Genomic DNA, 19676 nt, shown 5'->3' with positions numbered 1-19676 from the left:
CCACGTGTAACTCGCTAGTCCTCCCTCCTTTCCCTAGTTTTGGGGAATATTTTTTGTCCCACTATAATCCCTGCCAGGGAGAAGCCGATGCCCATGGTAGAAGAAACAACCTTCTAAGGCACGAGGGGAGGATGTGTTCAAACCCTGTTGTACCACTGATGCTTTTGGCCTCGTTGCACTGCTCTTGATAAAGTCAAGGGGAGCTTAATGCTTTTTAAAGGTCCTCAGCTTTTATGGGCTATAAAGCATTGACCTTAAAGGGAGGTGCTGAGGGAAGTATATTAGCAATAGATCTATGTGGGATAGTCAGACATGGAAGCTTTCCCACAGCTGCTCTCTGGACTGCCTTTTCCTAAGCTCTCTTTAAACGAACATGTTGATTCCCCTCCCGGAGAAGGGCTGCCTGGAGCTGCAGGCTGATGCTGAAACCAGCTCTTAGGAGGTCCAGGGCAGCCTTCCCTCAGACATTTGCTGATGGGAAGCCTTTTTTTCCCAGTTTATTCTCAGCTGTTTGTCCCCACTGAGCCTCACCGTGCTGCAGATTTCCTGGTTTCTGCTGAATGCTGTGCTCTGTGATCCCTGGACTTGGAAAAGGCCCTGTGTCAGCTCATCACTACAGAGGTCCCATCGCCCGCTCCAGTAATAACCAGTTCCAGACGACTGCAGAAGAAGAAACTCTTTGCAATGAGCAATCAGGGGGGAAAACCCTGTTGTGGGGCCTCTGGTAATTGTAAGCCCGTAGCAAATATTTCTATTAAATCATTCAATAATCATTAAGAAGTTCTGCATTACATTTCTCACCACTGGAAAAGGAGGAGGATGCATTGCCATCTACTCGGAGACTACACAGTATTTATAAGGTGCTGGGAAAACTGCGGTTTGGAAAACATTCAGGGAGAGAGAAGTGAGGGGTCAACAGTCCCCACGGAACTTGGGAAGGGCACAGGGAAAACGGGGGGGTGGGCACTGCCTGCAGCCCCCCCAGCCAAGCGCCCTGCACCTGCAGGACCCCAGCAGGGTGCTGGCAGTGGGTGCAAGGCAGGATGCCCTGCAAAGCAAGAGGGTCGGCACCTTGCTGCGTGTATGCTCCTGCTGCCTGGAATTAGTTTGGGTCTCAGCCTGGGGGGGGGGGGGGGCTGTGGCTCAGAGCTCTCCAGGAGGGATGGTTTGGGAAGGCATCTGTGGGGGGTGGTACTTTGCGGGGGGGGGGGGGGGGGGGGGGGGGAGAGGGTGTGACATCCCTCCGCACCCCCCCATCCCAGACGCCCCCGGGGATGGGGGCAGCTCGGCCGGCTCCCCAGCGGCGGGGAGGGGGTTAACCCCCGGCTCGCCCCCAGCTCCGCTCCCGAGGCTGCTTTTCCCCCTCTCCCTTTAGCCGTGTTTAGTTAAATTTCCCCCGCCTTAGTTGATGTCACATCCTGTTCCACAGCCATCCCCTGCTAGTAGCCAGCCCTACCAATTCCTTTTTTTTTTTTTTTTTTTTTTTAAATCCCTGTCCTCTCCCCATCAACCCCCCTTTTCAAGGCAAACTTTTGGCAATAGCAGAGATAATCGTTTCGTGCTCCGTTGAATTTCTCCTCGCAAATGTCTTTCGAGCAGGGGAGCCATTAAAAAAAAAAAAAAAAAAAAAAAAAAGATTACCAGAGAGCCCGCACCGGGAGCAGAGGAGAGACACTGGGATCCCAATAAATATGCAAAGTGAAGGCTCTGCTGAGCAGATTTCTTGCATTGCTTCCTGGGGGTGCTGAGAACCGCCCGGAAAATCATTCTGATATTTTTTTTTTTAAGTGCATTTGGTTGTCTTTTTTTTTTTTTCCTGGGTGGTATTTATTTATTTATTTTTTAAATTAAAATCATAATAAGACTAAAGGACCGAGGAGGCAGCGAGGCGCTCGGTGACCGGCTCGGGAGGCTCGCCCGGGAGGTGATCTGTATGCAAGGTGCCTAGAACGGGGTGCGAGACATGCAACCGGCAAGCAAGCTCCTGACCCTCTGCTTCCTCATCCTGATGGGCACAGAACTCACCCAAGTAGGTTTCTCTCTTGCTTCCCCCCCCCACCCCCCCCGCCCCCCTTCTCTCCCTTTCTCCCCAACGCCATTTTCTATTAAACCTCGAGAGCACAAAAGAAAACTGGGGTTGGAAGCTGCACCTTCGCGCCCCCCCCTCCATCCCTGGGCATCCCCCTTTTGCTCAGCCCGCGGTGCAGGGGGACCCTCCGGGCTTGGGGGGAGGTGGGGGGTGGGGGGAGGTTGGGGGGCTTGAGAGCGGACCCCACAGCTGGGGAGAGAAGGGGCTGCCCCGGCGTGGTCACCCCCGAGAGTTGGGGGGGGGGGGGAGGGGGGCCGGGGAAAGTTGCCGGGCAGGGCGGGGGGGGGGGGGGGGGGGGCGGGCAGCGGGACCCCCACCCCGGGCTGAGCTGGCACTGCAGGGTTCGGGCTCCGCGAACTTCGGGGCCGCCTGTCCCGGGTCCCCGCAGGGACGAGATGTGAGTGCAGGGTGGTGGTCCCTCCTGTCACCCCCCCCCACACACACCAGCTCCTCATGTGGGGGTAGCTTTGCTGATTTTAGGTGACATTTAAACGTCCCTTGATGGTTCCATCTGTGACAGGCTTGTGGGAGAGAGGAGCATCTTATTTATCTCCCTCTCCCCCCTCCGCCTTTTTTTTTTTTTTTTCCCTACTGGATTTTAATGCTTGCCTTTGCTGTCCCGGCCCCTGGTCTGAGTGAGTAGTGGGGCTGGGGGGAGGAAAGGAGGCACACAAAAACCATCTCTTTCAAGTGGAAATAAAACTCCATTTGAGTTCTTTAAGATAATTGGTGAGAGACTGGCAGGAAGGTTGTCTTTTGGTTGTTTTTTTTTCTCCCAGTCACTGAGGAAAGGAAGAAAAGTAATTGCAAGAGGATGCTCTAGATTGTGGGGTTAATTGTGATGCTGCCTGGGAGCAAAAAAAGAAAGAAAAAGAAGCTATAAATAGGAGGGGAATGGAGGCTTCTTAGTGTAGGAGCAATTAGCAGCTGGGCTCTCATCCTGGATGCTTTATGTAGATTATTTTTTCCTTTCTCCTGCTGACAATGCTCTCTCCTGTCACTGCCCTATTGCTGAAGTTTCAGCAGCTGAAGCCTTTTGGCTTTGCACCTCAGAGTATTTCTGCTGCCCCCAGGAAGAAACTGCTAAAGTCAAGAGCTGCCTTAACTGCACAGAGCCCTCCAGAGAAAGGATGAGAAGGTGGTAATTTGAGGGGGGGGGGGGGGGAAAGCAAAGAAATCCAGGAGCCGTGTGGATGAGGAAGGGTGGGAAGGAACCAGAGCTGCAAGTGAGCGCCCAGGAGAAGCCCATTGTGTGCGAGAGGATGCTCGGGCAGCGCGCATGCGCCGCGCTGGACAAAGCAGCCAGCATTGCTCAGGAATCAGCAAAAAGGGGCTCCTGGCTCCGCACCCGGCCCGGCCAGCCAGGGCCATGGCAGCATGGTGGCCAAGCAGTGTGGCAGGGCTGCCTTGCCCTGCCGCCCTTCCAGCCTCCCCTCCTGCCCAGCCCCGGGGAGTGCACCCACAGCCTGGGGACCAGTGTGGTACCCCCCTCCCCAGGGGCTGCCACCATCCCCTTTCAGCCTCGTCAGCCCCCATCGCTCTGCACTGGTGGGGTTTTTCAAGGACACAGAGTTATCACCTCTTGTGCCAAGGATGCTGCTGTGCCTGGCTACTTTTTCCCTTGCTTGCTTTCTTTTTTTTTTTTTTTTCTTGTTAAATGCAGCATTCCAACTTTTTGACCAACTTTAAATCGGGGTGGGGATGGGGAATCAAATCTGCTCTGGACTGCGGGGCTGAGCGCTGTGGGCTGACTTTGGCAGAGTTTCCTCCCAGCCCATCCCTGTCCACTGGTGGGAGGCTAGAAGCCCCTGCTGAAGCCCTGGCTTTGCTGAGCTGCCTCGCCGGGGCTGGGTTCTGGTTTGCAGCATCTACCTGGGCTTTGCTGCCTGCAGGTAGCTGAGTCCTGCCAGGCCCCGCGCACTGGCCATACCGAGCTCTCCCGCCAGCGTGCCTGCTGACTTGCTTGGCACTGCAGAGCCCTTTCGGAGTTTTAGCATCTCATTTCTGTAGCACAGCTGCCAGATGCAATCCCCAAATACGCCTTTCAGCCCAGGCACCGCCCATCTCAGTGTCTTCCACGTTTAATTCAGTGCCGGATCCATATCTCCATCACATGTGTGGAAGCTCTCCCATCCCCTACAGAGATCCCATGCTGGGGGCGGAGGGATCGAGGTTCAGGGGAGAGAGGCTGCTGATTTAGGCAGCTTTCCCTGATAATGCAGAAGCTACAGCCATCCCCTGCTCTCCCTCTCTGCAGTGGCACTGGCACGCCAGCACACAAGAAAGGAAGAAATGGGGAGACGGATGGCTGTTAAATGGGGCTGGAGGGGGCGAGCACGTGGCTGTCCTTCCACCTGGGTGCTGGGAAAGCTCTTCTCATGGAGGGAAGGCAGTTGTCTTCAAGGTACTGGTACTGCAGCATCCTCTGAAGTCCCCCCGTGTGGGAGGCAGGATGCCCATGCCCAGCAGGAGCACACGGGTGATGCACACACTGCGGGCTGATTTCGTAGGGGCTTTGAGACCTGTCTCAGGTGGATGGTAGTTTTCTGTGTGTGAGACAAGGTGAGAGCTGCCCCCAGGCGCCCCCCACATCCCAGTCCTTTGCAGAAGCCCCTGCCCGCCCCTCAGTTCCTGTGTGCCCCAGGCAGGGAGGGCCAAGGGGGGTGACAGGAGCCCTGGCCGCAGAGCAAGACCTGCACAATGCTTTGGCATTTCTTCTAGCTGCCAAAGGTCTCCTGATTTGTTTTGTGCCTTGCCTTGGCTCTGCACAGGTCAGTGATCAAAACCTGAAACGACGTTATTTTGGCTGGGTTGAGCGGCTGGGTGTGGGATCGGGGGGGGGGAGGGGCAGAGCTGCTGCTCCGGGCACCCTGGGGTACAGCACCCTGGCTCTGGCTGCGCGTGCAGCTCTGGGCAGAGGGGTTCCTGGGCAAAGCACGGGGCTTTCTCTCCTTGTCATCTGCTCGGTGAAACTCAGGGCAGCTCTCGTGGTGGCCATGAAGGCTCAGAGCCAACTTACGCTCTCTAAGGATCTGCTTGTCATGTGCAGAAAGGTAGAACTGCCAGAAGGGCAGAGGATTTGGGACACTGTAGTAAAGCCAGGGGTATCGGCAGAAAGGGTCTAGGATGCTGCCTGCTTGTCTGTCTGTCTGTCCAACCCATCTCTTTGTCATGCCTTGTGCTTGCTGGCGAGCTGCTGGGGTATTACCAGTGAAAACCTCTTTGCATTCCTCAAAGTTTTGCAATTGCAGAGTGGGGCAGCTCAGTGCTCTGACATCCACTTACCCGGTAATCATTGAAACCACAGAGGAAGGAATACCTTCCTGGAGCAGGCAGTTGTTAAACATTTAGGGCTTCTACAAGGGGAGGGGAAAAAAAGAAACAAAACCAATTTCACCATTGATTTTCCTAAAAGCATGTCAGGTCCCTTTTGGGGCTATTTTCAGGGAAGGGAGAGAGCTACCAGGGATGCACACTGCCTGTGCCCCACTACCCCAGCACCCAGCAGCACCCAGCCCAGTTCTGGTTCCCTTCCATCCATGGGGGACTTACCAGTGCCCAGTTTGGTGCCTGAGCTCTTCCCTCCCCTGTCAGGGAGACACATGGAAACTAGTAGGATTAAGCTGCGAATCTGCAGCCCGTAACAGGCAGCAGCTGCCTCATCTCATAAACCAATTTGTGTCTCATTTCACTAACTTCAGCTTTAACCAATAAAAAAGAAAGGTAATTTTCAGCCCTGGGTCATATTTATTACTCAAGTTATCAGGCCTTGTAATCAGTATTAGCATCACTACGTAAAGTAATACAAAACTAATTACTATCCGAGTGAATTAGATAGATGAAGGCTGTAGACTGCGTTGTCAGTGGAAGAAGCTAATTCTTGAGTTATGAGTGATAAGTATTGATTTTGCTCTGCTGTGATTAAACTGTGAACAAAAGGGAACAAGGCAGGGACAGGGACACTCAAGGAGTGTACCTCTGGGATTTGTTGCCTGCAGGTGCCTCAGCCAGGCTCTTTGGGACATTGGGATGGGCAGGGGGATGGATACCTGAAGGGTTGAGTCAGTCAAGCATTCCTCCAGAAAGGGGAAGATGCACTTGGGGAAACTGAGGCACAAAGCCTGAGATGTCTTAGCATCAGCAAATCCTGGTTGTAGAGGAAGAACACCTAAAAATCCTCATTTTCCTTCCTTTGTAGACTGTAGCTATTGCTTGCTACTGCCCTGCCGGAGCTGAGCACAGGAGCCCTGGTCCCAGCCTCTGTACTGGCTTTGTCCTGGGTTTTGGCCCTGGGAAGCTTTCTCCTTGTTCAGGACCCAGGTCCTGGTTCTCAGTCCCCATCCCGTGGGGATGCCAGAAGGCAGCATTCAAAGCAACCAAAATGCAAAATACCTCCTGGAAAGATAATGGGGCAATAGCATGCGTCAGCCCTCGGTCCAGGAGTGCGCAGCAGTGAGCGACCCTGGAGCACCGCTGTGTTTTCTAGCAAGCAACATGCAGAACAAGTGTTCAGTGCAAAGGTACTTTCTGGCTGGAGGTGGGCAACAGACCCAGGGAAAAATGCCAAAAAAAAATCATCATCCCTAACCAAAACATCCGAGTAACAGGAACCCACTGACGCACCCGCGAAACCTGCGCCGACTTTAATGGGCTCTGCTCTAGCCCAGAGGCTCTGACATGTATTGGCACTGGCTGTTGGAGCATGGGTTTAATGTCAAGAGCAGCTATAGCTAAACACAGATTTAGTGAAGACCTGCAAGGGGGGTTATTCTGTTCCAGTGTAACATAAGAAGTGTGTTCTTTCTGCTACAGGGTGTTTCTGCTCTCCGTGAGGATAACGAAAGGAAAGGTTGCAAAGCGTTTGGCGTGCGGACGAGCAGTGCCAGTGTCTGTAGCTGGGGGTTAATTTGCCGGAGCATGTTGGGCTGTCTGATCCCAAAACGCGGCCACTCCTGGAGCCAAGTGCAGCACCAGGCACAGGGAGTTTCACACAAAGTCCCACCGGGAGCTGGCAGTGACCTGCAGCATCGTGGTCACTCTTTGCAAAGCACTTTGGGGTCTTTAATTCCCATTTTCTTTCCCTCCTTCACTTTCCCTGTCTGTCCATCCATACCCTCCCCATGGTGGCAGGGGAAGTGTTTGCTTTGCATTGGTACAGTGCTGAGGTGATAGGGTCCAGCTCCAGGACTGAGGCTTGTGTGAGTGATGGTTGCACAGATAGTGACAAAGAACAGGGAAAAAAGCAAGGACATTTGGAAGTTAGAGCAAAAAATCAGGGAAACCTGGTATTGCTGTGGCAGTTGTGACCTGCTGAGGGACAGATGCCCCACGGCAAATGCAACAGAAGATTGTCCCACGCTCCAAAGGTGATGAGGGTACAAAGTGTATGTTCCTTAATGAGGATGAAGTTGCCCACACTGCCTGTCAGGGTAGGTGGGATGCCAGGGTAGGTGGGTACCAGGGTAGGTGGGGTGCCTCTCCTGCCTGGCGCTGTTCACAGCCCTCCTGCTGCCCACAGACTGGTGCAAAGGGATTTCGGATACCTCCTGCCACAAGCCCAGGTAACGAGGAATGCGAGGGAAGAGGGGGAACATCTACTGAGTTGAGAGAGGGATGAGGAATGTCGTCCTTCTCTTAAAAGCAGAGTCCAGGGCTCTCCCTCCCTATGTCTGCGGTGCTGGGCAGAGAGCTGAGGGGCGCAGTGACCACCCATGCGGTGCTGGGGTGGGCTGGAAGCCCTGGTCTGAGCCTGCTGTGCAGGCAGGGCTGGGCTGTACTGGCAGCTCCTTACCCTCAGCCTTGAGCCCCGCTGCAGGGACCCCCACGCAGAGCTGCTCGGCATCCCCATGGCCTTCGGCTGCCAGATGTGCTGTGCAGTGGCAGGGAGGGCAGCCCCTCACCCTTGTTCCTGGGGTGCTGTCCCATCTGTGCGTGACAGAGGTGGTCCTTCCCACCCTGCAGCTTGCCTCCGTGCAGTCCATGCTCCTTTGCAAGCGCAGCAGCACCTGGCAGCAGGGCAGCAATAGGGACTCTGGCAGCCCAGCATCAGCCAGGGCTCCGGGAGGGATGCGAAAGGGTCAGTGGAGGCAGAGAGTCCTCCAAGAGGTTCAGAGCCCCTCCATCAACTACAGGAGGGAGATCTGGAGAAAAGTCACTTAGTCCAAGCATCTAAGGAGGATCCCTGGAGTTACATAGTAAGGTCCTTCTGGAAAGGGCAGACTTTTCCTGCAGCCCCTGGCCAGAGGGCACAGCACATCTCATGGGTCTCCAGTGCAGAGAGAAGGAGCTGGAAAGAGCTGGAGTAAGGGCTGTCCCAGGCACCAGAGAGTCATCCTAGGGCACGCCTGAGAGCTCTGCCAAATTACTGAGTCCTGTGCTCCCAGAACAGGAGCTGCCAGCCCTGGGAAGGTGCCTGGGACAGTCCATTGGGCAGGCAGCTCAGCTGGACAGACACATCCTCCTCACTGTAGATGTCGGGTGTTAGCTGAGATGCCTCCAGCATTTACTGAGCCAGCTTGGAGCACCAGCAAGAGTTGAGGCTGTTAAAATACGGGTGTATGTATATTAAAGCAGCTCGCTTCCTCTCACCATGCAGCCAATACGAGTCCCGTCTGACTGGAGTCCATGGGCACCATCCCCACGAAAACTTGCGAGCACCAGAAACTTCAGCACCTCTTCTCTGAACCAGCCAGGAGAGGGAGACAATGACCGTCATGTCCTGCACACTCACACGCTTACACACTCACTCACACGTACAGAGGAATTGGCCCTATTTGCAAACCTTGACCCTTGCAGATCTCTTTTAGGCAGACAGTCACATTTTGCATTACCACTTCCCAGCAGCGGAATTTTCCACTAAGTAGCTATTTCGGAAGACCCTGTTCTTTGCTTTTATCTAGCATTCCTCCTCTTTCTCTGCTCAGAATATATGCATGCAAAGAGGATCTTTTGTTCTCTCACTGGACATCTTTCCCTGCTGTTTACTCTCTGCTTACAGTGGGAGAGGCATCGAGAGGTCTCTGCAGCCTCTGCTCTTGTGGGGAGGGTGGCTGTAGCAAGCACATCAGGACAAGAAAAACTCAATGCCATCATGAGGGGTTTTTTTCAAGGCAATGCCTTGTGCAAAAAAAAAACCCAAAGTGGTCAGGAGACAGATGAACTCAGCCAGTTCAGCAAAACTGGTACTGAAGAGACTTCTGCAGACGTTATGCTGGAAAGTTGCTCTTCAAGAGCGAGATCCTGCTTGGTGCTGGAAAGGCCCATCAGTGAATGCCATCGGGTCAAAAAGAGTCATCTGAGTCTTCTCCTTGCTTTCACTGGCATTTCTTCTGATATGCTCTAGCATGGGTAAAGGCAATTTCAGGTCTCCCACATCAAGTTCACGTCCTTACTGGTTTTTTGCTATGTTTTCTTTCATTGCTGTGCTGGCCTTCTAAAACCAGAGAGATCATTAGGGTAGGGAAGAGGTTTCCATGATTGCACACCACCTGCTTCAGACACCGAGATGACAAAAGTAATTTTCTTGCTTGATGCCCATGACAGCACAGCACAGGGTGACCAGCAGCATCTCATTGCACAGCAGCAGCCACTGCCTCTTCCCTTCGCCCCTAAAAAAGAGGAACAGCAGCATTTCTGGGAGCCTCTTCTTTGTCAGGTCTCTGCTTTGGACCAGCTGACGGGGACATGGACATGGCCCTCTGCCAGCATGGGCTTTACCCCGCAGGCTCAGGGCCATCCTGCTCCTGGCACAGGTCATTAATGTATCAAGTCACTGAACTTTCTGAAAATGTCTGGAAGAGCAGCCGATCCCTTGATATCCCTGTCATAACTCCCTTTACCTTACCAGCAAAGACTCCCCCAAAACTGCTGCTTTTGGCTATTTCACAAACACTGGAAGCAAGAGACAGAAAGAAAATAGTCTGGATTTTTTTCTCCTCTGTTATTACACGCACAGCCCTTCATTCAGCTGGCACAAACGGGTTTGCTCCGGGGAAGCGGAGCAGCTCCACTGACTGCTGTGGCCAGAGCCCAGCCTCCCCCTGCCTACAGACCCTCCCTGCAAAGATTCCCGGGAATGGGCCCCCTCCTTAGCTGGGACTTGTGGCTGGTGCTCCTCTCTCTGTGCCTTGCTGTCCCCATCTGAAGAACCTTTAATCATTGCAAGGCATTTGAAGGGCATACAAATGAAATTACCTGTGTGCACTGGTAGGAAATTAGTCTTTCTTTAGTCCAGGTGGAATCAGAGCAAGGCAAAGGAGCTCCTTACCCCACTGAATACCATTTTAAATAATAAAGTATCCGTAGATCTAATTGCCTTTGTATGTGTTTGAAGTAGGCAAATACAAGAGAGAAACTTTACTTACAAATGCAGTTTCAAGATGCACATGAAGATGATTTAAGTGTTGCAATCAAGTGTTTTATACGATATGAAATCAGACAAGCAATCGGGGTCTCGGCTGCTCCAGTGCTGGGCACAGCAGAAGCACCTGTTAGAGCAGAACAGGCGGAACAGGAACAGAACGGGGAGCTCTGATTTATTCTAAAAAATGGAAACCATCCCAGGCTTTTTCCTAACGAACCTGTTCCTACAGCCACAGCCTGAAACACCTCCTTGATGCTGAGCTTCTCAGGCACAACCTGACAGCCGTTTTGCCACGGAAAGGAGCTTGGTGCCTGGGCTGGGTGAAGCCAATTTCATGGGGTGGAAAAAGTATATCTACTTTGGGAGCCCTTGGCAGGAGAGCATCTGATTCAGAGGGCAGGAGTGTTTGCTGACTGATTTTGCAGGAGATGGACCTTCAGCTGGCTGATCTACCCGGATTCGAGCTGATCTGTCCTGAGCAGGGGGAAAGAGCAGGGGTGACACGATCTGAGGGTGCTGGCAAGCAAGGGAAGGGAATGGCATTTCAGCTGCTGCAGCCTGTAACATGCACCAGCCGCTGCCTCCCAGCTGCCAGTGCCTGGTTCTGCCGTCGCCTTGTTGGAGGGACATGATCCAACCTGGCATCAGCGCTCCTACTCTAACTCATCTCTTTTTCTCCACCTGGTGGACTTGCTAAATGTGCTTTCATTTCAGTGCTTTGCAGAAACTCCCCAGCGCTCTCTGCAGAAACAGCTCCACTTGGCTGTTGCTGGTCCCCGCTCCCTTTGCCCAGAGCAGCAGTGCTGGGGGGCACTGGGATGATCCCACACCAAGGGCCAGGTCCCCAGCTAGGGGTAAGGTCCCATTAAGGTGGGGCAGGCCAGCTTGGCAGCAATTGCATTTCAGGGCACAGGTCCCTGCTTCCCCAGTTGGGACTCGCTCCAAACACCAGCCTGGATGCTGTATGGCAAGGAAGTACTGGTGGGTCAAGACCTTGAGGCACCCCTCAGCGCCCTCTCAGCTGTAGCCCACCCAGCTTCTGGGGAGCGGGGGGCAGTGAGACCCACGACCCCAGGGAGCCATGCCATCGGAAGAGCAACTCTGGAGGGGGCAGGTTTGGGGCTGGACTGGTCAGACTACAGTGGGAATGTGGTGACTCCCATGGACTGGCCAGGCTGGGTGTGGTGGGGCCACCAAACAGTACAGGGTCTCCTGGAGCAGGGCTGTGGTGGCTGCTGCAACGTGCTGAGGCTGGTGTTGTGCCAGCAGAGCGAGGGGTGTCACTTATATCCTCTGGAGAGGGCCAGGGGATTCATTTCATAATCTGCTTTGCACAGGGTGTTTAAAGGTTCACTGAGGAAGGGACAGGCAAGGAACTACAGACCTCTGTTGGTCAGAGACTTTGGTTCTGAAGCCATCAGGACAGTTCTGCAAATGCCTTCAGGAAACCTGAGCTGTGAACAAGCTCCATCTCGCTGCAGACTATGTGCCAGGCCGTACAGACGGGCTGTATGCCGTTTGCAGTGTAACAGCCCACAGGGCTCCTCAGCGGGGTTTGCTTCAGAGCCACAGCAGCCACAGAAAGCCCAGGGTCTTCTTCGAACTCTGGGGTGGGACATTCAGGCAGCACCTGACACTGTCCCATCTCTCCTGTCCATGCAGCCCTGCCCGCTGGGAATGAGGCAGGAGCAGGGCTGGGGCAGGAATGGGGCAGGGGCAGGAATGGGGCAGGAATGGGGGGGCTGCCAGCTTGCAGGCAGGCAGAGTTGCCAGGGCATTTTGGTTGCACTCAGGCGTATGGGGGTCCCTGGCGCTGATGGAGGGCTGTGGTTGCAGAGCGTGGCGAGGGGGCCAGCGGGGTTGTGGGGGATGCTCTGACCACCCACAGCCCGGGAAGCCCACAGGTCCTGGGACCACCCGGTGCTCCACCACGGTCCCAACACCTCGTGGATTTGCGCGGGAGCGGTGCAGCCCCTGCGTGCCCCCCAGCAGGGAACGCTGCGCCCGGCTGCCCTGCCTGGCAGCAGCTCCCCTTTGTCCCCGGGAGAAGCTGCGCCCCCCGCACGGCGCTGCCCCGCGGCCGTGTGCCCCCCGACCCGCACCGCGCCGCGCCCGCCGCCGCCGCCAGGGGGCGCCGCAGTGCCGCGCCGCAGCGGGGGAGCCGCCCCCGGCCCCGGTCCGCACCGCCCCCCCCAGCACCGCGGCTTGGCCGCCTCCCCCGACTCCTTTCCCCACCCCACCAGATCTGCCCGTCTCCTCAAATCTTTTTCCCTGTCCCCAATTTTTTCCCCTCCCTTCCCAAATCTTTTCCACTCTCCCCAAATCTTTCTCTCCCTTCCCCAAGCCTTTCAGCCTCTCCTCAAATCTCTTCTCCCCCAATCTTTTCTCCTCTCCTTCCCTCCGCTCCCCCTTCCCCAAACCTCCCCAGCCTCCAAAAAATTCCCTTTCCCTCCCCAAATCTCTCCCCAAGTCTTTCCCCTCTCCCCAAATCTTTTCTCCCCTCCTTCCCTCCGCTCCCCCTTCCCCAAATATCCTTTGCCCCAAATTTTATCCCCTCTCCCAAAATCTTTTCCCCCCTCCTTCTCTCCCCCTTTCTCAAATACCTCGCCGCCCCCCCCAATTATCTTTCCCTCTCCCCAAGTCTTTTCTCTCTCCCCAAATCTTTTCTTCCCTCCTCTCCCCCTCTCCTAAACCTCTCCCCCCCCCCCCCCCCCCCCGATTTTTTCCCCTTCCCAAATCTCCTCCCCTCCGCTCCCCCCACCCCAAATCCCTTCTCCCCTCCTTCTCCCCCGCCCGCCCACCCGCAGTCGCTCCGGCTGGCTGGGCACCCCCCTCGCCCCTCCCTCCCCCCCGCCCCGGTCCCGTCCCGCCCCGGACCCGCCTCCTGCAGCCCCTCGCTCCGCTCCGGCTGGGGCGCGCCCGGAGGCGGCGGGCGCAGGGAGGTAACGCCGCTCCGGCACCGGCCACACCGGCACGGGCCACACCGGCTACACCGGCACGGGCAGCACCATCGCCAGCGCCGGGCAGGGCCGCGGCGGGGGCGGCGGCGGACGATGGGCCGGCGGCGAGCGGCGGCGGCGGCCGGGCGGCTGGCGCAGCCCGTCCCCAGCGGCATGGAGCCCGGCGCCGGTGCAGAATGAAGGGTGCCTGGCGCCCCCCCCCCGCAGACATGTCTGTGCCTTTACTCAAGATTGGAGTCGTCCTCAGCACCATGGCCATGATCACCAACTGGATGTCGCAGACGCTGCCCTCCCTCGTGGGGCTCAACACCACCAAACTCACGGCGGCCACGGGCGGCACCTTGGATCGCAGCACGGGAGTAAGTGCGGGGCGGGGACGGGGGGACGGGCAGGGGACGGTGAAGCCGCGGGGCGGGGTGGGGGGGCTGCCCGGAGCATCCCTGCCTCCCGGTGCCCCCTCGCCTGGGTGTCCCCCGGGCTGCCTAAATCCCTCCTTGCCCGGGTGTCGTCCCCGCCCCGTACCCACGGGGCATCCCCGGCGGTCTGACTCCGTCGCTGCCGCCCCCACTCCCGGCGGCAGCCCCGGCGGGACCCCCCCGGCTGCAGAGAGCAGCTCCCCGGGGAGAGGCAGGGCTGCCGCCCCTCGGGGTGATACGGGGGCATCGCTTGCAAAGTGCCCCCCGAGGCTGTGCAGGCACGGAGGGCAGTGTCGGGGTGGTGCGGGGCGGGTGGGTGCTGGCAGGACTGGGGTCGCGATGCAGGGAACATCCCTCCTCCAGCTCTCGAGTTTAGCCATCCCTAGCCCTGGGCTGGGGGCGCCCCGGGTGCCCCCCAACACCCGCCGTGCCGTCAGCCAAAGGGTTGCAAAGTTTCCCTCCTCGCCTCTTGGTAGTGGCGGGGCGAAGCAGGCTGGGACGGCAGGTGCGAAGCCCGGTGGCTTCCCTGCCTTTAATCAATAGTCGTTAATGCAATGGGAAATGCAGCGGAGAACTTGCGGTGTAATTTGGTCGCGCCGTATGGTTCCTGTCCCTGTTTTGCCGGAGGGCTGGGACAGTGCCTGGTCCTGCCACTTTGGAAATGGCTAAGGAAAAAAAATCCTTCTGGCTGCCTTCCCTTCCCAGGATAAAATGGGCACCTTTCGCCTCCAGGCTGCATGCTTGTGCCTTCCAAACGAGCAAAGGTATTACAGTTCCGCTCTCTCCAGACAAGTATTTCGTGTAGTGGTTCAGCTGGTTGTGAATGAAGCTGGGATTTTTTTTCCCCCATCTTACCAGGGATGACGATACCCATTTATTATTTTGTTTCCCCTGATTGTTTTAGCTAGAGAATCAAATCGGCTGTCTGTCTGCCTTAGCTGGCTCTCTCGGTGCGTGTCTGTCAAGATGGGTATTCGCAAGGTGATTTGCAATGTATTGAAATAGCAGAAAGAATATTTCCCTGGTGGGCAACACATTGGTGGTACCTTCAAAGCGCTCAGAGCCTGAATTGTGATTAAATACTCTATTTTGCAAAGTGCTGCGAGATCAAAGGAAAATTGAGATCAGAGGGGTCTGGAGAGCATGGGGGGCATGCGGAGGGTTGGGAATGTAGTGGTTGTGGCTGGGCTCCCTGTCTGCGCTGTGTCCTGGAAGCTCCGACAGTCGTACCCTCTGGACCGCATCCCTTCTTTGCTGGCGTGCTTCGCAGGAACGGTGCCGGGCTTTCCCTGCCTGGGACCCACAGAACATCGGGAGGGGATGGCTGTCTGGTGAACCTCCGCATCCCCAGGAGAGTCTGGCAGAGGAGGGGGGAAATGTAACTCTCGAGGTCCGTTTACCCAGGAAGGCTGATTTTCCTGCTGCCGGATCCAGGAGAGCTCTGCAGGGGCACATTGATCACTGCTCAGCCCTCAGCCAGGACACCATAACCTCACTGGTAGCTCAGGCACATCCTTCTCACGGTGTCAAGGAGAAGTCAAGTGCCTCATAACGACAGCCAGGCAGTGGGTTCCCCCCCCCCAGTACGCTCTGTGTCGTACAGCATGCTACAACCCTTGCAGCATCGTGGCTTTCCCTATGTTCATGCTTTCCCACTTGCGTTGCCTTCTTGCTTCGGATCTCGCTCTCCTTTTCAGACCCTTCTTTTATTTGTCCCCAATCCATATTTTTGCATTACAAGTGAATTTTGCCAGCTGGGGCCCTCAGAGGAGCCTCCCTCGGCTTCCAGCACAGCTCCGGTATCTGCCACATCCATCCTGCTGCCGCTCAGCTCCCTTCACCTCCCGTGCCCCTGCCAGGCCTCCCCCCATTTACTTAACCCATCTTTCCCTGTGTTAATTAGGTGTTGCCTACCAACCCAGAGGAAAGCTGGCAGGTCTACAGCTCTGCCCAAGATAGCGAGGGACGTTGTATATGCACAGTGGTGGCACCTCAACAGACGATGTGCTCGCGTGATGCCAGGACAAAGCAGCTGAGACAACTATTAGAAAAGGTAACGGTTGACCGCTTCTGGGAAGGGTGGTTGGTTTGGCATGACATTGGGGGTAAAAACCCGAGCGAGCTGGGGTGCTCCTTGGTTTCCAGGGAAGATGGACCCAGCCCTCGCATGCCGTAGTTGTCCCCATGCGTGTGGTGGGAAATAATAAGCCGCAGTTGGGAATATAAATCTCTTAAGTGTTTCTGAAGCACAGAGGAAAAAGGACCCTGGCCTGAGGTTAGGTTAAAACTGCTGAGATAAAAGCAATGATATTGGACCGTATCACTTAAAATACTACTAATAAAAAAAGATGTAATTTACTGATTTTTTTCATTACATTAACACAAGCAGTTTCAAAGGTTGAGCCTCAAAAAGATGAGAGAAGATAGAATTAAAAATCCAAAGCCCATGCATTCCTAGCCAAGCTGATATTAAGAAGGTCGAATAAAACAGTACAAGCTGTCGACGTCAAATAGCACAGAAATGACAGTTAGTGGTTTTCTTTCTAATGTTGACATCCACTTGATTAGTTTTTAATAGTCTGCTGTCCAAGGAGATCAAAGAATCTCATTAGGGAAACATTCCTGATAACAAAAAAATTTCCAGATAATAGATTTCACTGAAGAAATGCTGTTTCATGTGAAATGGTGCTCCTCTTTACAATACAAGTGGACTCCTGTGCTGGATATGTAATTATCCCTCATGCACTAATGCTCTGTTGGCGTGTTTTGAGCGTGATGAAATGATTTTTATCCTGCTGCTTTCGGGAAGTTGATGTATTAGTCACTCATAACAATATTAAACCTACACTTAACTGTTTTTCCTATGTGATAAGGACAATAAAGTGAGGCAGGAAACATTTAGCCCTAAAATGCTTTGTTGATATGTCAGAGGCATCTAAAAATAATCCCACTCAAGCTTTTATTTCTCTAAGCAATAACGGCAATCGGTCCAACAGCACATTTGTCTAAGAGGCAGCAGGCGTTATATTAGCAGCCGACATAGATCCGAGAGCCATCGTGTTCCCAGAACTGCTCATAGGCATTAAACCAGCACGATTTGACCCAGTGCCCTCTGCTAATGGACAGACGAGTTGGGCGTACGAGGCCTGGGATAATGTCGGTTGCTGTGCGGAGGGTGTAAGTGCTCTGTGATTTTTCCCTTCAGCTCCCTGCCTGCCAATGGATAAAGTGAGGGAGGAGCAGTATTTCATGGCATGTGTTCTGGGGATATGTTACCTGCCTGCTAATCTGTCTGCATCTCACTCCTACGCTAACCTATATGAAAACCCCCAAATAAAGAATAGGCTCTTAGTGCCAGACATCTGAGCTTGATGAAGGCTGAAATGATAATCCCTATAGGAAAATGCAACCGCAGAGAAGAGCTTCCAGCTTCCCAGGAAGGATTTCAAACCTGAAAACTCCTTCCCTCATTTGACATTTTAACTCTAGCTTTGCGATGGGAAAACCCGCATCTCCTGATTTCTCTCTGCTAGCAGATGAAGAAGCGTAATGTGTCAAAAAGGTAATTGTGTTTGGATTTTCAAAGGAGGAGACCTGGCAGTCACTTATGGAAATCATAAGGTGTTGCTTTTACAGGCAAGAAATGAGCTGCATTTGTGTGTGTGTGTGTGTAACAAACCAATTATAGCATCTTCAGTGAAAATCTGCACACGGAGGCTTCCGCAGCTGAGTGTGCTTTGAGGTTCAAAGGTGCCGAGACCCCGTCTACACTCAACTCATGGGCACAGGCATATGCTGAGCAACTGTGAGTGAATCCTGGGCACCCTGTCAGTGTCCAGAGCAGGTGTTAAGCGAGGTGAGGTGAGCCAGGTCTGCTCGCCACCGCACAAACTGTTCAGCCCCTGTTTTGACATCGAGGTGGCTGAGCTCATCCCTGGCTGGAGTACACGGAGTTCTTCCAGCCTTATATGTGTCAGGTGCTGAGTCCAGTTCTTGGACTGCATCCAAACCAAGACATCACCTAAATCCTGTTCATAAACAGATTATGTTTTAACTTCAAGCGGATTTTTATTTGGGTTTTTTGGCCCTGTTATCTGGGAGAACTTCCTCCTCTGATGGTTAAACCATTTTTGGTTCCCTGCCAATTCTTATTCTTTGCCAGCACTGATTTCCAGATTAAACAGTTCTTTTTGTTCCTTTGATATTTACTCCGACATGTATCTAGGGAGGATAATGACACCTCTTCTCAGCCTTCCCTTGGCCTTCTGCAGACCTTGTAAGGTGAACTTTTCGTGTCCTGGTCCATCGGCTGAGTCCATCTCTCTGCTCATTCTTCCTGTAGACCATGAAAATCTCCCTCAAGATGCCTCATGCTATTGCTCCACCGGTTTGTCCAGCTACGCAAAACTAAAAATTCATCCCAGTTCAAACCCGAAGATGGGCTTAGAACAGCCCTTTCTGAGCTGGCACAAAAGGCTGAACTGCAGGGAAGCTTGAGCAGGGCTAAACCATGGCTTTGACCATACACATCTCAGTAGGGTCATCAGGCCAGTATTGACTCTCCATTATCCTGGTTTCATTCTGAAACAACTCGATGTCAAACAAGATGACAAGAACACAACTGGAAGTTCCATTTGTATCAATTTTCTATTTCAAATGTTAAAATTAACTCTTTTCCCCAAGGCCATCGCGGGTCTCTCTCTCACATTAGCTTGATGGAAAATGAGGTTTCAGGTTGAGACTGCGTGCTCCACCAACGGAGGCAAAAAGCATTTTATCCGATGCTTGAAGATAGCAGTTAATGGATGAAGCTGAGGAAATTTGAGAGAAAGTATCCTTGGGTCTCTGTTCATTAGAGCACTTACGTACAAGCTTAAATTTAAGCAATGAACAGTCTCATTGAAATCTAATCCTGTGCCAAAGTACTTTGCAGGATCAAGGGCGTAATATGCTAATGAAGGAAAACAAGTAGATCTTCAGCTGATGAAGCACACGTTACTGTCAAAGATCAGGAATGATGGAGACTGACTTTCTACAAGTCTGCCCAGAATCTTGCCTGGTTGAAAACAATATGGGCAACAAGGCAAGAGTCTGGACTTGTAAGACGCATCCCCAAAATAGCACAGCAGCTAATTTTAGGTCTCTCAGTTTAGAGATGTGTGAGGAGGCTGATTTCCTCTGCAGTCAGGGGAAAGGCAGACTCCTCCAGAGGTGATTTAGCGCAGAACCCTGAGTGAGATGCTCTGATTCATTTCCTAGCAGGGTCTGTCTCTCCCTCCCCACCATCCAAGAGGCAGTGTCAGGAGCCCCCCCATAGCCTTGCTCAGCCCCTGCAGGGTCAGGTACCAGTGTATCATTACAGAAATGCTCTGTTCTGATTACTTGCAGCTTGGCCTTTCATTGGGGTTAGGCATTAGTGGAATAAATGAGATAATTTTGTATGATCCCTATGCAGTCATTCCTATTCCAACCCACTGGAAGAATTCGGCTATGTAGATACAGCTCGACTCAAAGAAGGATAGACTGGATTACCAGAATAAAAATATTTGCAGACCAGTCGTGCTTGTCTAAGGCTTCCCTTCTCCTGCCTCAGAGTAGAGAGAGATCTCCAAACTCCTCCACATCCAGCCCAGAAAAATCAGCATCCAGTTGTGTCCACGGGGAGCTCACACTCCCTGGGGCAGGGAGCTGAACAGGAGCTACATGGGTTTGGACTCAGCTCAGTTTTGCTCTTCAAACCACGAGGGTTTTGTTCTGCTCTTCCCTGCTCCTCATGCCTCTCTCAGCAAGTCCTTGTGACAGTCAGGATGGGTGCTGGTTCATCTCTGGGTGATGCGTTGGGACTCAGA

The 19676-nt window shown here is 53.8% G+C and overlaps 1 protein-coding gene across 2 annotated transcripts in view; it reads left to right on the top strand.

Moving 5' to 3' along the window:
* The first annotated feature begins 1469 nt into the window (after positions 1-1469).
* The window catches only part of OLFM1 (olfactomedin 1), a 35198-nt gene continuing 16991 nt past the window's right edge, over positions 1470-19676 (top strand). Inside the window, exons 1-2 of one of the 2 annotated variants that reach the window (XM_005231233.3) lie at positions 1470-2029; positions 15731-15880. In XM_005231233.3, coding sequence (XP_005231290.1) covers positions 1964-2029; positions 15731-15880 — 216 coding nt within the window. In that variant the 5' untranslated portion in view covers positions 1470-1963. Of the gene's footprint in view, positions 2030-13277; positions 13771-15730; positions 15881-19676 lie in introns of those variants that run through there. The other variant, XM_055789845.1, reaches the window with a different exon arrangement.

This window comes from Falco peregrinus, chromosome 1, assembly GCF_023634155.1.
Source record: "Falco peregrinus isolate bFalPer1 chromosome 1, bFalPer1.pri, whole genome shotgun sequence".
Lineage (NCBI taxonomy): Eukaryota > Metazoa > Chordata > Aves > Falconiformes > Falconidae > Falco > Falco peregrinus.
Note: the sequence above shows the minus strand (reverse complement) of the source record. Positions and strands in the feature narration are given on the sequence as shown.